The 15,479-nt window shown below is 39.4% G+C and overlaps 1 protein-coding gene across 2 annotated transcripts in view; it reads left to right on the plus strand.

The window, feature by feature from the left end:
- Positions 1 to 3,636: 3,636 nt before the first annotated feature.
- Positions 3,637 to 15,479, plus strand: part of sfmbt2 (Scm like with four mbt domains 2) — a 36,721-nt gene continuing 24,878 nt past the window's right edge. Inside the window, exons 1-3 of one of the 2 annotated variants that reach the window (XM_043236949.1) lie at positions 3,637 to 3,948; positions 10,535 to 10,629; positions 12,057 to 12,297. In XM_043236949.1, coding sequence (XP_043092884.1) covers positions 10,537 to 10,629; positions 12,057 to 12,297 — 334 coding nt within the window. In that variant the 5' untranslated portion in view covers positions 3,637 to 3,948; positions 10,535 to 10,536. The remainder of the gene's footprint in view (positions 3,949 to 10,534; positions 10,630 to 12,056; positions 12,298 to 15,479) is intronic. The other variant, XM_043236950.1, reaches the window with a different exon arrangement.

The raw sequence follows: 15,479 nt of genomic DNA on the forward strand, positions 1-15,479 counted from the left end.
TGTGACTCTGGGTCACACTGGACATCAGTTTTAACAAACACATTCATACGTCATCTGGAAAAATAAAAAAATTATACACACACACACATATATATATATATAGACACAGACACACACATATACATATATATATATATATATATATATATATATATATATATATATATATATATATATATATATATATATATATATATTTATATATACACACACACATATATATATATATATATACACACACACATATATATATATATACACACACACACATATATATACACACACACACACACACACATATATATATATACACACACACATATATATATATATACACATATATACATATACACACATATACATATATACACGTATATCGCATTTAAAGGTGTCTAAATGAAATCCTCAGCAATGCACATATTATTTAGCAAACAATATATTTTTTTAGATATTTTCAGTGAGGAATTACAAAATAATGGAACATGATCTTTGCTTAATATCACATGGCATTAAAGAAAAATGAATCATTTTGATCTATGCTATAAATGTTTGGCTATGAAATCAGATGCAAAAAGATAAAAAATAAATAATATGACCGGAATGTTTATAGAAGTAATTTTTTTATACCTGTTTTCAAAAGTAAACGTACTTGAGAATATGAGTAAAACCCGTTTCCTATGTGTAGTCTATTAATTATCTGCATTTTATTTTAAACCAAAGTTTAAAAACAAAATAGAAGTTATTGATGGACTTCTTGGAACAGGGCGGTCAATTGTTCCGATCAATTCCAGTGTACGCTGTACTTGTGGGATGCATCTGCTGATCTCCTGGACCTTATAAAATCTATCGTTATGAATAAACCATTCACAAAAGCCTGAAAAATACAGTTATTTTGCGGTAGTTACCACAGCGATCGTGAAAACACTGCTGCGTCTCAGGTTTATAAGCGCTAAGTCAATGTTCCACGGTCTTTTTAAGCCACTTTTTCGGTCTTGACGGACGGTGAAAGGAGTGTGATGGGGTGGGACGGCTTGGTTTTTTTCAGCTTCGGTGATCCGTAACTCTAAAAACATTACAAAGTTATGCAATGCAACAAAGCGGAGCACGGGAGCGCAGCTAAAGCACGTCAAACAGAAAACAAAATGAATTATATAACATCAGAAATAGATTTCACTTCAAAGAAAGTGTAGGACAACGAGGTCCACTGCTGCTTATAAAAATGAACCATTAGGAAATCGCTTAAGTTTACTATACTGCAATTCTTGTTTGTTTCACGTTTTAAATTCACGTCTTCTATTTTGAACTCTTGTAAAGCTTTATTCGAAGAAACTCGCAGCGTGTTCCTGTGTTTATTATGTGTGTGTGTGTTGGGAAAAGTAATGCATTACAATATCGCGTTACTCCCAAAAACGGTAACCAATTACATTACAGTTACTTTCAATGGAAGCTAACGCATTACGTCACTTTTGAGCTACTTTTTAAATCTAGGCGACGTTTGCGCTTTTTTCTTTACACCAACAAGGTATTGTGCAAATGCAAAAGTCAACAAAAGTCAAATAAATTCACGCAAGCTCGAAATAATTTTATGAAAACGCGACGCGCGGGAAAAGAAAGCTCAACGTTCTTCGGAAACGTGTCGTTTTTGAAGTCAATAGCAAGGACATTGGTCAATAAAACGGGGGTTAAATGCATAAATATTAAACTGTTTTTGCGCAGGAGACATCGTAAAAGGAAGCTCATGTTATTATAGAACTGCACTATGCCTCCATACTTGGGGTCGTCCGTGATTGGTCGTCCGTTGAAGTTGCCCAGCAACATTGCTCAAAAATTGCTGAAGACAACTCGAGGCTTCTACTCAGAACTCAAGAAAGCACCTCTAGGACCACCGGAGCAAGGACCACCGGGGGGCTTGGGACCTTCCAGGACCCGGCGGCAGATTATACGGTACATTACAGAAAGTACCGCAGTGAGAGAAACCGAAGTAACAAATCCGAGCAAGTCGTACTCGAGCGAAAACTACATGAACGTAATTCATTTTCAGCAGATCTTCGGTATCACCTGATCCTTCTGGAATCTAAATGGCGATTTGACGGATGCCATTACTTCATGAACATTAAACTTAATGACAGTAATTAAGTTGCATTTTTAGATAGCATAAACAGTGTAAGTAAACAAAGAGAACAAACAAAGGTGAGTCTCGAGCATGCTTTTAAGGGAAAAAGCAACTCCAAATAGGAAACAAGAGCTTTTGATGGTTTGCAAAACTAATGTTATTGGCTTGCCTCTAATATAAACGCGTTAAAGTACTGAGCGGTTTTGAAGTGCTCTTCCTAAGGGTCTTCTTCTGAGCGTGACGTTTTGGAAATCATCGTAAAAGAGGTCTGCGACGATCTCTGGCTATTTCCCCTTCGCGCGCCTCCCCGAAGGCCAAAGCAGCGGCCGCCAGGCGACGTCCAGAGCTAATTTCCACAAGCAGAACTTTCAGTGCACGCCCCAGCACGGAGAGAGGGATAAAGTATTGACCCACATTGTCTATCTCCTCTCCGCAAGGTCGCTGCTCCAGCAGCGGTAATCTGTCCCCGGACGTGCTCGTCACAGCCTCCTCCTGTAGATTAAGCTCAAGGCACGAACCATCTGTTACTGTAACGTCGCTAAATGGTAGCCTGCGCTAGAGGAGAGCAGCTTTTAGGAAGTTCACCTCGTTGGTGTGCGCACAGGAATCGGTTCGTGTTGACTCGATTTCGATTTTTTTTGGAGGAGCAGTGCTTTACCGTGAGCCGTAAGCTGTAATGCATCATATTGACGTCGGTTTAAATTCAGCACAGCAATGAATACTGTTACCACAGGATGGCAATGGAGGACAAGATGTAACGAGATGTATCTGTCCATTGAAAATACGATTTATCGGTTATTAAAAACAACACGTTTTTGCATTCATTTGCAATTAGATAGGCTGTAGCATCCATTACATAAAGCCGCGACGAATATGCATTTGGTAAATGACTTCTGCATTAAGCGAAGTGAACAATTAAGCTTTATCATGAAGCAAAAACTAGATCATTATGTTATTAACTTGTTATAACTTTCCACACTGCATTGTAACAAGCGGTCGAGTTTTTGTAAATGAAAACGATAGGCTATTTGAACTTTGAAGATGATTATGAACTGAAAGCACTTTTATTTGTAAAAAAATAAATAAATAAAAAATTCTGTATTTTAGATCTTGTCCTCTTTAAAGCTGCACGATGCCGTGAAAACGAAGGTTTAAAAAAATAAATGGCACGATGGAAACGATACGCAAATGTTCATTTCTTTCTTTTTGAGTTTCAGTGTAAAAAATAAAATCGCTTTGTATCATATTTGCACGCGGGGAAGTAAAAAGGCGCTCCGCGTATCGAGCGCTCGGTGGTTTTTGCGTGAAGTGGGAAGAAATAATCAAACGGATGATCGAGATGAAAAACAAACGAGGTCGCGACGGCAGCCCCCTCTTGTTTACGCCGTCTGCGTATCAAACCCTAGTGAGCTGCCTACATAGTTAGCATGTCTGCCGCGTTCTCTTACGGCGTTTTTTTGGGCCGCCCGAACGTCCGAAGCGTCCGAAAACGCCGCACGCGTCAACGATGCCCAAAAGTGCCGCGAGCGCCCGCGAACGCCCGATACCGTCCACGCAGGCGGCACGCGAGCTTTTAAGACACAGCCGCGAGTTTCCCCACACGAGGGAGGCGGAGGCTCGGGCCACTTCTATTTATAATGGGCTGAACAAATTTTGCAACTGTAAAGGTCAATGAAGGAGTCGGCTTGAAAATAATCTGTAGATGTTGAGACATGCGCAGATGCGGGATGATGCCATATTGGACACACACACACACACACACATACACACCGCTCCTGCTTCAACCAGAACACCGGATCCCTCAATTCAGATAGACGGAAAAAAACTCGCTTAAGGTAAAAGCAACATCATCAGCACGAACTTCGTTCCGCGACGGCGATCGTGACCGACGCGGGCTCGCGCTTCTTCGCGCGAATTTCCGCGTCCGGACGCTTTTTCCTCGTTTAAAAAAAAAAAACATTCGGAGATTGTTCGCAACAGTCGGGAATATACAGAAGAGTTGACAAAACGGTGCGGGAATTAAAGCGACCTTATTCGTACGGAACGCGAGTGTCGACCGAACGCGCTTTCGATTCCGCCGACAAACGCGGGCTGTTTACGACCCGAAGAGACGCGCGCCGGGAATGTCGTGGAAAAATAACGTTTATGTAACGAGCGATATTTTCGTGTCGCGCTCTTCCTCGAAGCGACTCTCACTGTTGACTTTATTTTCAAACTGCCGTTTGACCTCCTTTCGGTTTCAAAGGACGCGGCGCTCGGGCGCAGATATCAACGCTTAAGTTTACATATTCGCGCGGCGTTTGTAGAAATGTTTTCGGACGTCGCGAGCCGGTCGGCGGACGCGGTTCAGGTGCGCGGAACGCGAGCCGAAACCCTCGTCCCCTCATGTGTCAAACGCACTTTCAACATGGCGGGTTAAGGTGTGTTAAAACTGCCATGCAAAATCTCTGAAGAGGGAAAAAATACAACCGCGCCGGTTACGCGTCCTTTTTTCGTTTCTTTCGCTGCACCTGGACGTGCTTTAATGAATTAAATTCAAAGTTGTCGCCTGGCGACGTCTGCGGAGTTTTTTTCCGCTGCAATACTTTTAGAGTGTGTAAAGTACGGTATCACACATGCTCGTACAATATTTCCTGTTTCGCTTTGTGCACTCTCCGCTGTGCTGGCCGACTTAGAGACATAATTATATTCGCGTATTATTCCTTTTAATCAATCGGCTGCCCGCTTTATAAAAAAAAAAGAAGGCATTTATTGAGACGCCACGCGCTGCGACGAACGGACCGTCGCGTTCCTCTCTAATCAATTGCGACGATGTTGAATTAAAACCGATGCGTTTTCAGCAAAAACGCGAGCGGCTATTTATTTGATTAACCTTTATGTTAGTGCACGTCGCTGCAAATCCGCGAGGTTTTTTTCGCACGGGCGGATTAAACCGATGGCAGTAACGAAGGGGAAATGGAGTCACGCGTTTAGAGATGAGATGAAATTGTATTTTTTTTTAATTCTCTGCCTGACCCGAATGAGATGAGCACGAATAAGTCTCTTCGTGTCTACGCTGGCAAGCCTTTTTTTTTTGACTGTCACGCGCAGCAGGCCCGTGCATTACGAAGCGTTTGTTTAGCCTAATTAAAGAAATAAAGACGCGTTTGTAGAATTCAAGGCACGTGAGCTTCGATGAGGCTTCACAGAGAGACTCAGAAACGTTTTTTTTATTATTAAGGTAGGAAGAATGAGACGAAAGCTGCACCTGTCCTGCGCCTGCAGGGTGCGAGAAGAGACTGAGCCGCTAATTAAGGCCCGAACCCTCAAAACTAAGTCGAAACTAGAGGCTGGGGGTCTCAAAAGTGGCCTGCGTGTTATATTTCGCCGCCGGCCACGCAAGTTCGCGACTTTATCGCGTGTGTATAGTCACTCGCGGCTAAATAAGCGCCAGCAAACAAGTTGCTTTCGTCTGAGGGGGTAACCATAGTAACAGCTCGAGCGCTTATAGTAGGCTACTACACGTAAACAAAACGTGGCGAATGCTTTTTAATTATTGTAAAATGTGTTTTATATATATATATATATATATATATATATATATATATATATATATATATATATATATATATATATGACAAACGACAAACGTTAAAAAAGCACTGCCTGTAACAGTGGCTGCACGCGCGACATTCACGACGTTTTGCGACCTGGATGTTAGGCCGCCTTGTTAAAAAAAAAAAAAAAAAAAAAAAGTCGTTGCGAGGTGTAGCCCAGTTCGCACACATGTCGATTACGTAACATCTGAAGCGGGCTACTGGTAAGCAATATTTAAAGCACACAAACCCTGTCAGATGCGCACCGCGAGCGAGAGATACGCGATACGTCACAGGGTAATCAGATAGTTTACCCTCGGGTCGCGCAGATCGGGTGACCGCCGCTCTCCTGTCGTGGGCTGAATAATGCAATTTACGTTCAGCACGTTATGATGTGACGCCGTCGAGGACGTCACGACGCGAGCCTGAAAGGCGGCCTCCAATCAGACTCTCGCATTCGTGATGATTCATTTAAAAGGGAACTTCAGGTTGCCTCACAAACACCTCGAGGTGCAGGAACGCATGGGCAGTGTTTTTTTTTTTTGGTGGGGGGGGAGATATGCATAGCATGAATTTCCCTTTATAAGGTCACGGTGTTGTTTTTTTTATAGAATGATGCCACGGGTATTTTTCTGTGCCTGGTAAAGAGAAAATAGCAAGGAACCGAATACCGAAGCCGAGCGCGTTATAGTTTCTGAGAAGTCATCCTATTTTCAATTACAAAAAGTGGTAAAAATAAATTATATAGAAAACTCACTCCGTTTGGCTTCTCGCTATCATTCATTTTCAATGTTTTTCAAGGCCTGCTTGAGTTGATTAATTACAATAAACTATCCATTCGGTCGGATGTGACTCTTCGGGGGCTTTTCTGCTTTTCTTTGTCCACGCAGCATCTGTTTCGATGGTGTCGAGCTATCAAGTTCTTTTCTTCCACGGCCCGCTCACTGCTGACTTTTCTAGAAAGCTCGCACGCGTACATCACGGCTAAAGAACGTCTAGCGACGACCCACGGCTTTTGTGCGATGCAGCGCCTCTCCTAGTTGTAATGACTTATACGAAGTATTGTTTTATGGTTTGCCGCTTTATCGTTTTGCTGTTTTAGTCATCGCTGTCCTTTAAGTGGAGCTCTTTCTTCCATTCGTCAGCACTACTGCGGTTTGTGTTTTTTGCTGTAAACGAATATGATCATTTTTCAATACAGCCATTTTTCAGGGCTCTTGCCGTAAACATTTTCCTATATCCCTGATATATAGAGTTTCCTGGAAGACGTTACGCAAATAAGGCGAATAGTCAAATCGTTGGGGTGGGTGGAATGCGTTTAGTGGGAAATTATTAATCTCAGGTTTTCGAGGTGAAGTGGGTTTCATTTTTTAATTATTATTTACAGAGCAACCGCAACATTTTCGAAGTAAATAAGCTTTCCACTCATGTACGGTTATGGTATAGGACGATATTTGATAGAACTATTTGAAAAATGGTTGTTAGCGATGCATGTTACGAACCAAAAAGGAAGCTGCAGTATATTTACAGTGGGAAAGTTACAAAATATCTTCACGGAGCGTGATCTTAAACCAACGATTTTCGACTTAAAACGCAAAAATCGATCCCATACAATGTGTTTTGGGCTACCGCTGTACATTCCTTGCGATCCAGGGCCACAAATAAACATACTGCACTTTCCAAAACCAAACATCAGACCGATGAACACGCAGCTAGCCTCAACAATTCCTCTCTCTCCAAGTCGGGTGATTAAAACGGATTATTAAATGCGTCTCAGATTGAAAAAGGCCAGAGCCATGTATTTTAATAAGAAAAGCAATGCTACATTGTGCTTCCGATAATCCTTTAATTCCCCTTCCACAGTTTAACAAGTCCCGGATTAGAGCGAGAGAGGGCATCTGGCTCAATACGAGCTAATCGATAGCACGGCCCGCCTAAAATCGGGATTTACTCCGAAACAGCCCACATCATAGATTGGTCTTGATAATTCACTTTAATCCCACATCTTCAATCTGGAGGTGTCCGGTCCACCCTCGGATACGACTGCGATGGCTGAACCGCAGCGAGCCCGCAATCAAGACATCCAAATGACAGCAGCGGTGAATACGAAATAACGTTACTCGTTTGATATGCCAACGCTAACTTAAATTTCAAGATTAAATTGCCTTGTATAATGCTGTAAGATGCTTTTTGTTTTGCAATGGTCAATAGGCTTTTTTTTTTTTTTTTTTTTTTACTATTTAAAATGTAAAATGATTAATCGCATCCAAAATAAAAGTTTCTTTTTTTAAACACACACATATATATATATATATATATATATATATATATATATATATATATATATATATATATATATATATATATATATATTTTTTTTTTTTTTTTTTTTTTTATTTTATTTTATTTATTTTTGTTTAATTTATTGAGAAATTTAGAGAAATGGATCTAAATGTCTATTCTATTTCTGTGCAATTTGAAGGCAAATTCCCATGAACTGGGGACAGAACACCTTTCCGCATTTAAAACCCACATACTTTAGTCGTGACGTCAGTTTCCGCTTCGATTCTCGTCCGGGTTGGTGTGGAACACCGCCAGAAATGAGTCTGCCAAATGAGGGACAGAACCATCATTTTTTTTTTCTATGGAATCGGTCTGTGTTTATAACACACAAGAAATGCATGCGCACACACACACACACACACATATATATATATATATATATATATATATATATATATAAAACGATACTCTGCCATCATGGCAAATATTGAGTTAGTCATTTGCAAGGAAGTGGTTTTGGTGTTAAAGTGCACTTCTCATTCTTAGTTCCATCTGAAACCAGAAGAAAAAAAAAAACTTTAGTGTCACAATGTGTGCATTATTTATTGCCCTTCGCTCCAAAAAGAGCACCTTCAGATAGTTTTTTTTTCTTATGAAGAATCAGTTTTCTTTCTTGAGTTGTGAAGATGAGAAAAGGTTCTTCAGACTAGCATATTGGTTTCTGGCTTCTTTAAAACACCAGTGCAGATGGTTTTCTGAACTAGAAAAAAAAAACCCCAAAAAACATTATTAGTCCCAAATGCAAGCTTTATTTTAAAGAACGGTGCATTGAATTCATTAGGAACCAATGTGATTCGCTAGTCGAATTCCGAGAAACACCGAGATGTTAAAAGTGTTAAAGCATTACTTGGCTGCTTGACTTCAAAGCAGCAGACGTAGACGTAACCAAAACATGCTATTTTTGAAGGCATCAGGGGTTTGAAGGATGCAATCATCAGCTTTTCACATACTGGAGACGATCCAGATCACGGCCAATAGGAGAGCAGAGCAGACCTTTTACGCCAATTTAGATTATATGAAATTACTGCGAGATTGCAAAATGGTTTACTCAGCCTTTTTGTTTGAAGTTCTCTTTTCTTCACAATCCAATCGAGTGCGAATGAAATGTTCGATTTCAAGACGAGAGAAACAGAGTGTAGCAAGTTCGTATCTTTCTAGCCCGTTCTCGCAGCAATTCGTACATATTTTAGCAGGTGACTAATGACCTTTTCCCTAAATCGTACGTATTTTACGAGTTGCCAATTAACGAATTGCCGACCTAACCCCGCCTCTAAACCCACCCGGCTCTGGGGTTTAGACCAATCGTACAATCGGACAAGCGTTCACAGCAAAGTTCGAAATAACGGCTTCGTAAAATACGTAGGAATTGGTCGCGAGATTGCGTTGCTTTTTCGAAACGAGTCAAGACGCCGTAGAACTGTAACCTTATTTTAGCTTTAGCGTTCGATTATCAAATTCAATCTCAAATTTTTAATCCAAGATGGCGTCGTTGAGGCCGGCTGCCGTCATGATCAAGGCGGCAAAAATTTCAGTTTTTTTGTTATTCGTCTGTATAAGTTTTCTTTATATAAGATGGCTATCATTACATATGACCGAGCTACTCTTATATCTATCGGTGTACAACGCACCCACCTTTTGCCGTTTCTGTACATTTATCTATTGGTGACCCTTCTACGATCATCTTGATAGATACGCTTTTATTAAACACCGGAAAAAACTAAATGAACGGATTTGTGAAATTTTGAAACGCTTAGAGTGGTAACAGAAATACAGAAGCTCCGCTCGCCCTGTCCTTGGTTTTAGATGAAAGAGTTGTATCTCGAATCTTCTGGAGAATTTCTTTCCTCGTTCCCCTCAGCGACGGGAAAAAAAACGCATTCGATTTTTTTCCGAAGTGAAACATCTGATGACTCATGACACAAATGGCCTTGTGTGAAACCAGAAATCTCATTCGTATTTTTTTTTTAATATAATAATGTTATTGGACTAGGTCTAGTTAGCAGAAAAGAGAGAGAGAGAGACGTGGGAGTGATAGGAATGCTGCTGTTTGTCACACTTTATGAGTTTATGAATGCTTTTTGCATTTGCTCATCAAAATGCGTCACTGCATTTGCTTATTATAGATTATCGACAGACATTTGTGGATCATTTTCTTTAAAGCTAGATACAAACTATAAATAAATATGCAGGTGAGAATATCAAACCACGTTACTTTAAAAATGCAAAATGCAGAATTTGATTTAGCAATGAATTGATCGGAGTACCAGAGCAGAAAACTGACCACAGAGGAAGTCAAGTTTTCAGATTACTCATTATAGATCTCCTTGTGGCTGTAGTGAAAACACGACGCATACTTGAGTTAAGAATTGCATCGGGACGCATTTTGGAGCGCGGTGCGTGAAGCTGAGCTGGTTAGAAACGTTTGCATTCACGCGATTGAACGGAATACGGCTCGTGTGAAAACACATGCATGCTTTCTTACGGTCTCTCTCTTTCCTACCAGGCATGGACTGTGCAGAGGAGGAGGTGGATTTTAACTGGGAGGAGTACCTTGAAGAAACTGGAGCCACTGCCGCCCCTCACACTTCATTCAGACATGTGAGAACACACAGACAGAATGTCACACTCTGTGTGTGTGTGTGTGTGTGTGTGTGTGTGTGTGTGTGTGTGTTTGTTCATGTATATATGTATATTAGTGCTGTCAAATGACTATCCAAAGTTTTTGTTTTTATGTATGTATATATTTCAGAACATGTTTATACATAACATATATATATATATATATATATATATATATATATATATATATATATATATATATATATATATATATATATATATATACATATATATATACATATATATATATATATATATATATATATATATATATATATATATATATATATACATTATATACATTATGTAAACAAAAGCTTTCATTTTGTGATCAGTAAAATTTGTTTATTTTATTCTCTTCTGCTCACCAAAGCTTTATTTATTTAATTAAAAACACATTAAAACAGTAATGTAGTGAAATATTTACTGTGGTGGAAAAGCTGAATTTTTTATTACTCCACTCTTCAGCCTCACATGATATTTCAGTAATCATTCTAACATGCTGATTCTGAACGGTGTTTTTCTGCTTATTTATTTTATTTAATTCGTTTTTTTGGAACCAGTGATACTTTGTCGCACATACACTAGCTAATCATACGCTTAATATGTTTTTTTCTACACTTCTTTTTTTGTTCAGTAAGGATATGTTAAATTGATTTAAAAAAAAAAAGGTCAAACAAAGACTTATATTGTTACAAATTACATCTACTTTGATTAAAAGTTTTATTTCAAAAAAAGTATTACAAGTTCCAAAAAATAAAGAAATAAATATTAAGCGGCATAAGTGTTTCTAGTAGACTAATAAACTAATTTTCTATGCACTGAAGAATGGAGTAATGGCTGCTGAAAATGTCTGAATTGAGATAAGTTTTAGAGTAAATTATTTTAAATAGTTTCACAATTTGACTGTTTTTACTGCATTTTTTCGGAATCAGTGCAGCCTTTTGTTTGCTTAAAAATATTAAAAAGTCTTACACACCCCAAACGCTTTTGAGGGCATTTTTCTTTTATGTTGCTGATTTTGTAAATTGGCGTTTTGGCCAAAAAAGTTACTTTGTAGAAACTACGATAGGTTGATTCCAGCGTGAGCACATTGTGTAACGCCTTTCGCTTCAAAATCATGAGCAAGCTTAAAAATACCACCCAGAAAACATGAAATACAGGTAGGTTTGGTACTGTGTCGAGTTGCTATTTGATGTCTAATGTCAAATCAGGTCCTGAGGATCACGCGCATGAACAAAACAGGAGGTGTGCCATTTAACTTTAGGCCAAAACTCATCACTACTCAAGGATCTAATATCAGCGGTATATTATATGGTTATTAATGTTTTGAGGCCATGTGTGTTTCATGGAAGAACGCAGCAAAGTCGTAATACATCGTGCTAACACCTGGCTGTACTTTACAGGTGGAGCTCAGCCTTCAGAGCAGTTTTCAGCCTGGAATGAAGCTTGAAGTAGCTAATAAGGGCAGTCTGGATACATATTGGGTGGCCACCATTATAACCACATGTGGTCAGTTGCTATTGTTACGCTACTGTGGCTATGGCGACGACCGCAAGGCTGACTTCTGGTGTGACGTAATGACAGCTGAACTTCATCCTGTCGGCTGGTGCGCTCAGAACAACAAAACGCTTCAGCCACCTGAAGGTAAGACCCAAAAACTTAAACCAAAGCACCTATAGAGATACATGTCTATTCAAACACAGATTAAGGTTGTGTTAAAACAGTGCCTCTTGTCTAAACAAATGACGTCCAAGCGCACACACCAAGCTATGTAGAGCAGTCCACCTTGTTTGTTCAAAGAACAGCGCTAAGACTTTAAATGCGTATGCTAATCGAACAAATAATGCAAAGTTGCATCGGAATATAAACACAGTTCTCCGAAATGAAGGAGTGAGCAATGAAATGCCTGCAACGGCTGGAAAGCCTGAGACAGGCTTTAGGTTTAAGTGGATTATTTTCTTCCAAAGGTGGGATTGATTCTTTGGAACTGGAAGCAGGTTATCAGTGTTATCCAATACACCATATCATTCCTTCATGAACTTTAACCTGGATTTTCAGTGTTTGCCCAAAAACAGCAACAGTGAAGAGTCACAGCTCTTTACAATAATCCAGCACTATTTGTGTGCGTTTATATTATCACTACTTATATTCTACCTATATTATATATCGCAATATTCTACTTGGTCTCATGGCATAAACGCACTTTTTAGTGAGGCACGAAATACGTACCAACAAGTACATATCACTGCGGTTTCCAAAATGAATGAAGTTCCAATCAACAAAGTAACTTTATGCAATTACTTGAAGAATATTATTTGGTGTAGGGCATATTTCCAACATGATAGAGCAGTAACTTATAACAACGGCTCACTGGTATTTCAATTATGAACCACCGCATACCAGTATAAACATAATAAAAAATGTGCCAGGGTTTACATATTGAACCTGTAGTGCCATTTCTTTTTGAAACTGTGCCGAAATGTTTTGCGAGGCACGGTATCACTTGCTTTTATTGTTAGTAAAATATGTTTTTAGTTTAGCCTGTGATTTCTTAGTGTGATTTGGAAGTGTATTGACACGTGCGTGACGTTTCTTTAGTCATTTTGGTCAATATAAAATTGTCTGTTCGCTTTAGACTGTCCTAAATAAAGTAGGGTTAGGGGTATAAAAAAAAAAACCCAGAAATGGAAACCTAATAAGAGTTTGAAAGTTTAGTTAAGAACTCACTGACAAGTCAGATATTTAAGATGTTTCACTCTCCTAAAGAGCAACTTCATTAGGAGTAGAATAAAATAGAATTTGAATAAAAAAATAGTATTTTAATTGGAGATTATGGAAAATGTACATTTAAATTAAATTCTAATTGGTAATATAGAAATCTATTTAATCTAGATTAGAAGTAGGACGAGTGTGGGATTAAATTGTATAACAATTAAATTATTTTTTGTGATTTTAAAGGAATACTCACCCAAAAATTTAAATTACCACATGATTTACAAAGCCTCAAGCTAACTTCAAGTCATATGCAGGGGTTGGACAATGAAACTGAAACACCTGGTTTTAGCCCACAATAATTCATTAGTATGGTGTATCCTTTTGTGGCCAATACAGCATCAGTTCATCTTGGGAATGACAGATACAAGTCCTGCACAGTGGCCAGAGGGATTTTGAGCCAGAATAGTGTCCAGGTCACTACGTGATGCTGGTGGAGGAAAACGTTTCCTGACTCGCTCCTCCAAAACACCCCAAAGTGGCTCAATAATGTTTAGATCTGGTGACTCTGCAGGCCATGGGAGATGTTCAACTTCACTTTCATGTTCATCAAACCACTCTGTCACCATGTTCATCCTGATACACGGCACCACCTTAAGGATACAATGTTTGAACCAGTGGGTGCACATGGTCCTCCAGAATGGTTCAGTAGTCCTTGGCAGTGACGTGCCCATCTAGCACAAGTACTGGGTCTAGGGAATGTCATGATATTGCAGCCCAAACCATCACTGATCCACCTCCATGCTTCACTTTGGGCATGCAACAGTCTGGGTGGTGCGCTTTCTTGGGTCTTCTCCGGATGTGGGAAAGACAATGTAGGGGGACTCATCAGAGAACAAAACACGTTTCACATTGTCCACAGCCCAAGATTTTTTCTGCTGGCATCATTGAAACAGACGTGTGGCATTGGCACAAGTGACCAAAGGTTTGGCTATAGCAGCCCGTCCATTTATATTGACCCTGTTGAGGTGCACATTGAATTCTGCAGTGAGTTGGGCAGCTGTGGTTTTATGTTTTATGGATACAATCCAGGTTAGCACCCAGACATCCCCTTCAGACAGCGTCCTCTTGCGTCCACAGTTACTCCTGTTGGATGTGGTTCGTCCTTCTCGGTGGTATGCTGACATTACCCTGGATACCGTGGCTCTTGATACTTCACAAAGACTTGCTGTCTGGGTCACATATGTGCCAGCAAGACGTGCATCAACCATTTATCCTCTTTTGAACTCTTATATGTCACCCATAATGTTGTGTGCATTGCAATATTTTAAGCAAAACTGTGCTATTACACTGCTAATTAAACCTTCACACTCTGCTCTTACTGGTGGAATGTGCAATCAATGAAGATTGGCCAACAGTCTGGTCAAATTTAGACATGAAACCTCCAACACTAAATTGGCCAGTGTTTCAGTTTCATTGTTCAACCTCTGTGTGTGTGTGTGTGTGTTTGTGGCTTTATAATGGAAATGAATGGGGGTTGAGATTTTGAAGCCCAAAAAAGTCCATCCATTCTTCTTTAAAAAAAAAAAAAAAAAAACTCCACACAGCTCCGAGGAGTACATAAAGGCATTGTAAAGTGAAAATGCATTCATGCTAGAAAATACACACATTTAAAACTGTATAAACAACAGATTTTGGCCAAGTGCATTAAATAAAAGTTATGACTTGCACTTGCTGCCAGATAAAACAGATGTCTGTCATTTGCTGGTCAAAAATTTTAAAAGGTCTTACAAGAGCAAAAATAACCAAAACCCACAACGGTACTGGTCAAACAAATAAATACAGTGATCAATATGATAAAAATGACAGATCATTTCCATGATTTGCCACAAACTTCCTTACATACATGCACACACACAGATGCACAGACATTAACATAAATGCTAATGTTGCTAGTGCTACTCTGACAACTTGACTTCTCACAAGCGAGGGGCTGTTAGTGAAGAAAAAAGAACTTACAGCTCTATCTCTCTCTCTCTCACACACACACACACACACAGTCATTGCTTAGTCATTAACTGCATCAGGCTGCTATCAAGCTCAACTCTTTGTTA

This window comes from Puntigrus tetrazona, chromosome 4, assembly GCF_018831695.1.
Source record: "Puntigrus tetrazona isolate hp1 chromosome 4, ASM1883169v1, whole genome shotgun sequence".
Classification (NCBI taxonomy): Eukaryota; Metazoa; Chordata; class Actinopteri; order Cypriniformes; family Cyprinidae; genus Puntigrus; species Puntigrus tetrazona.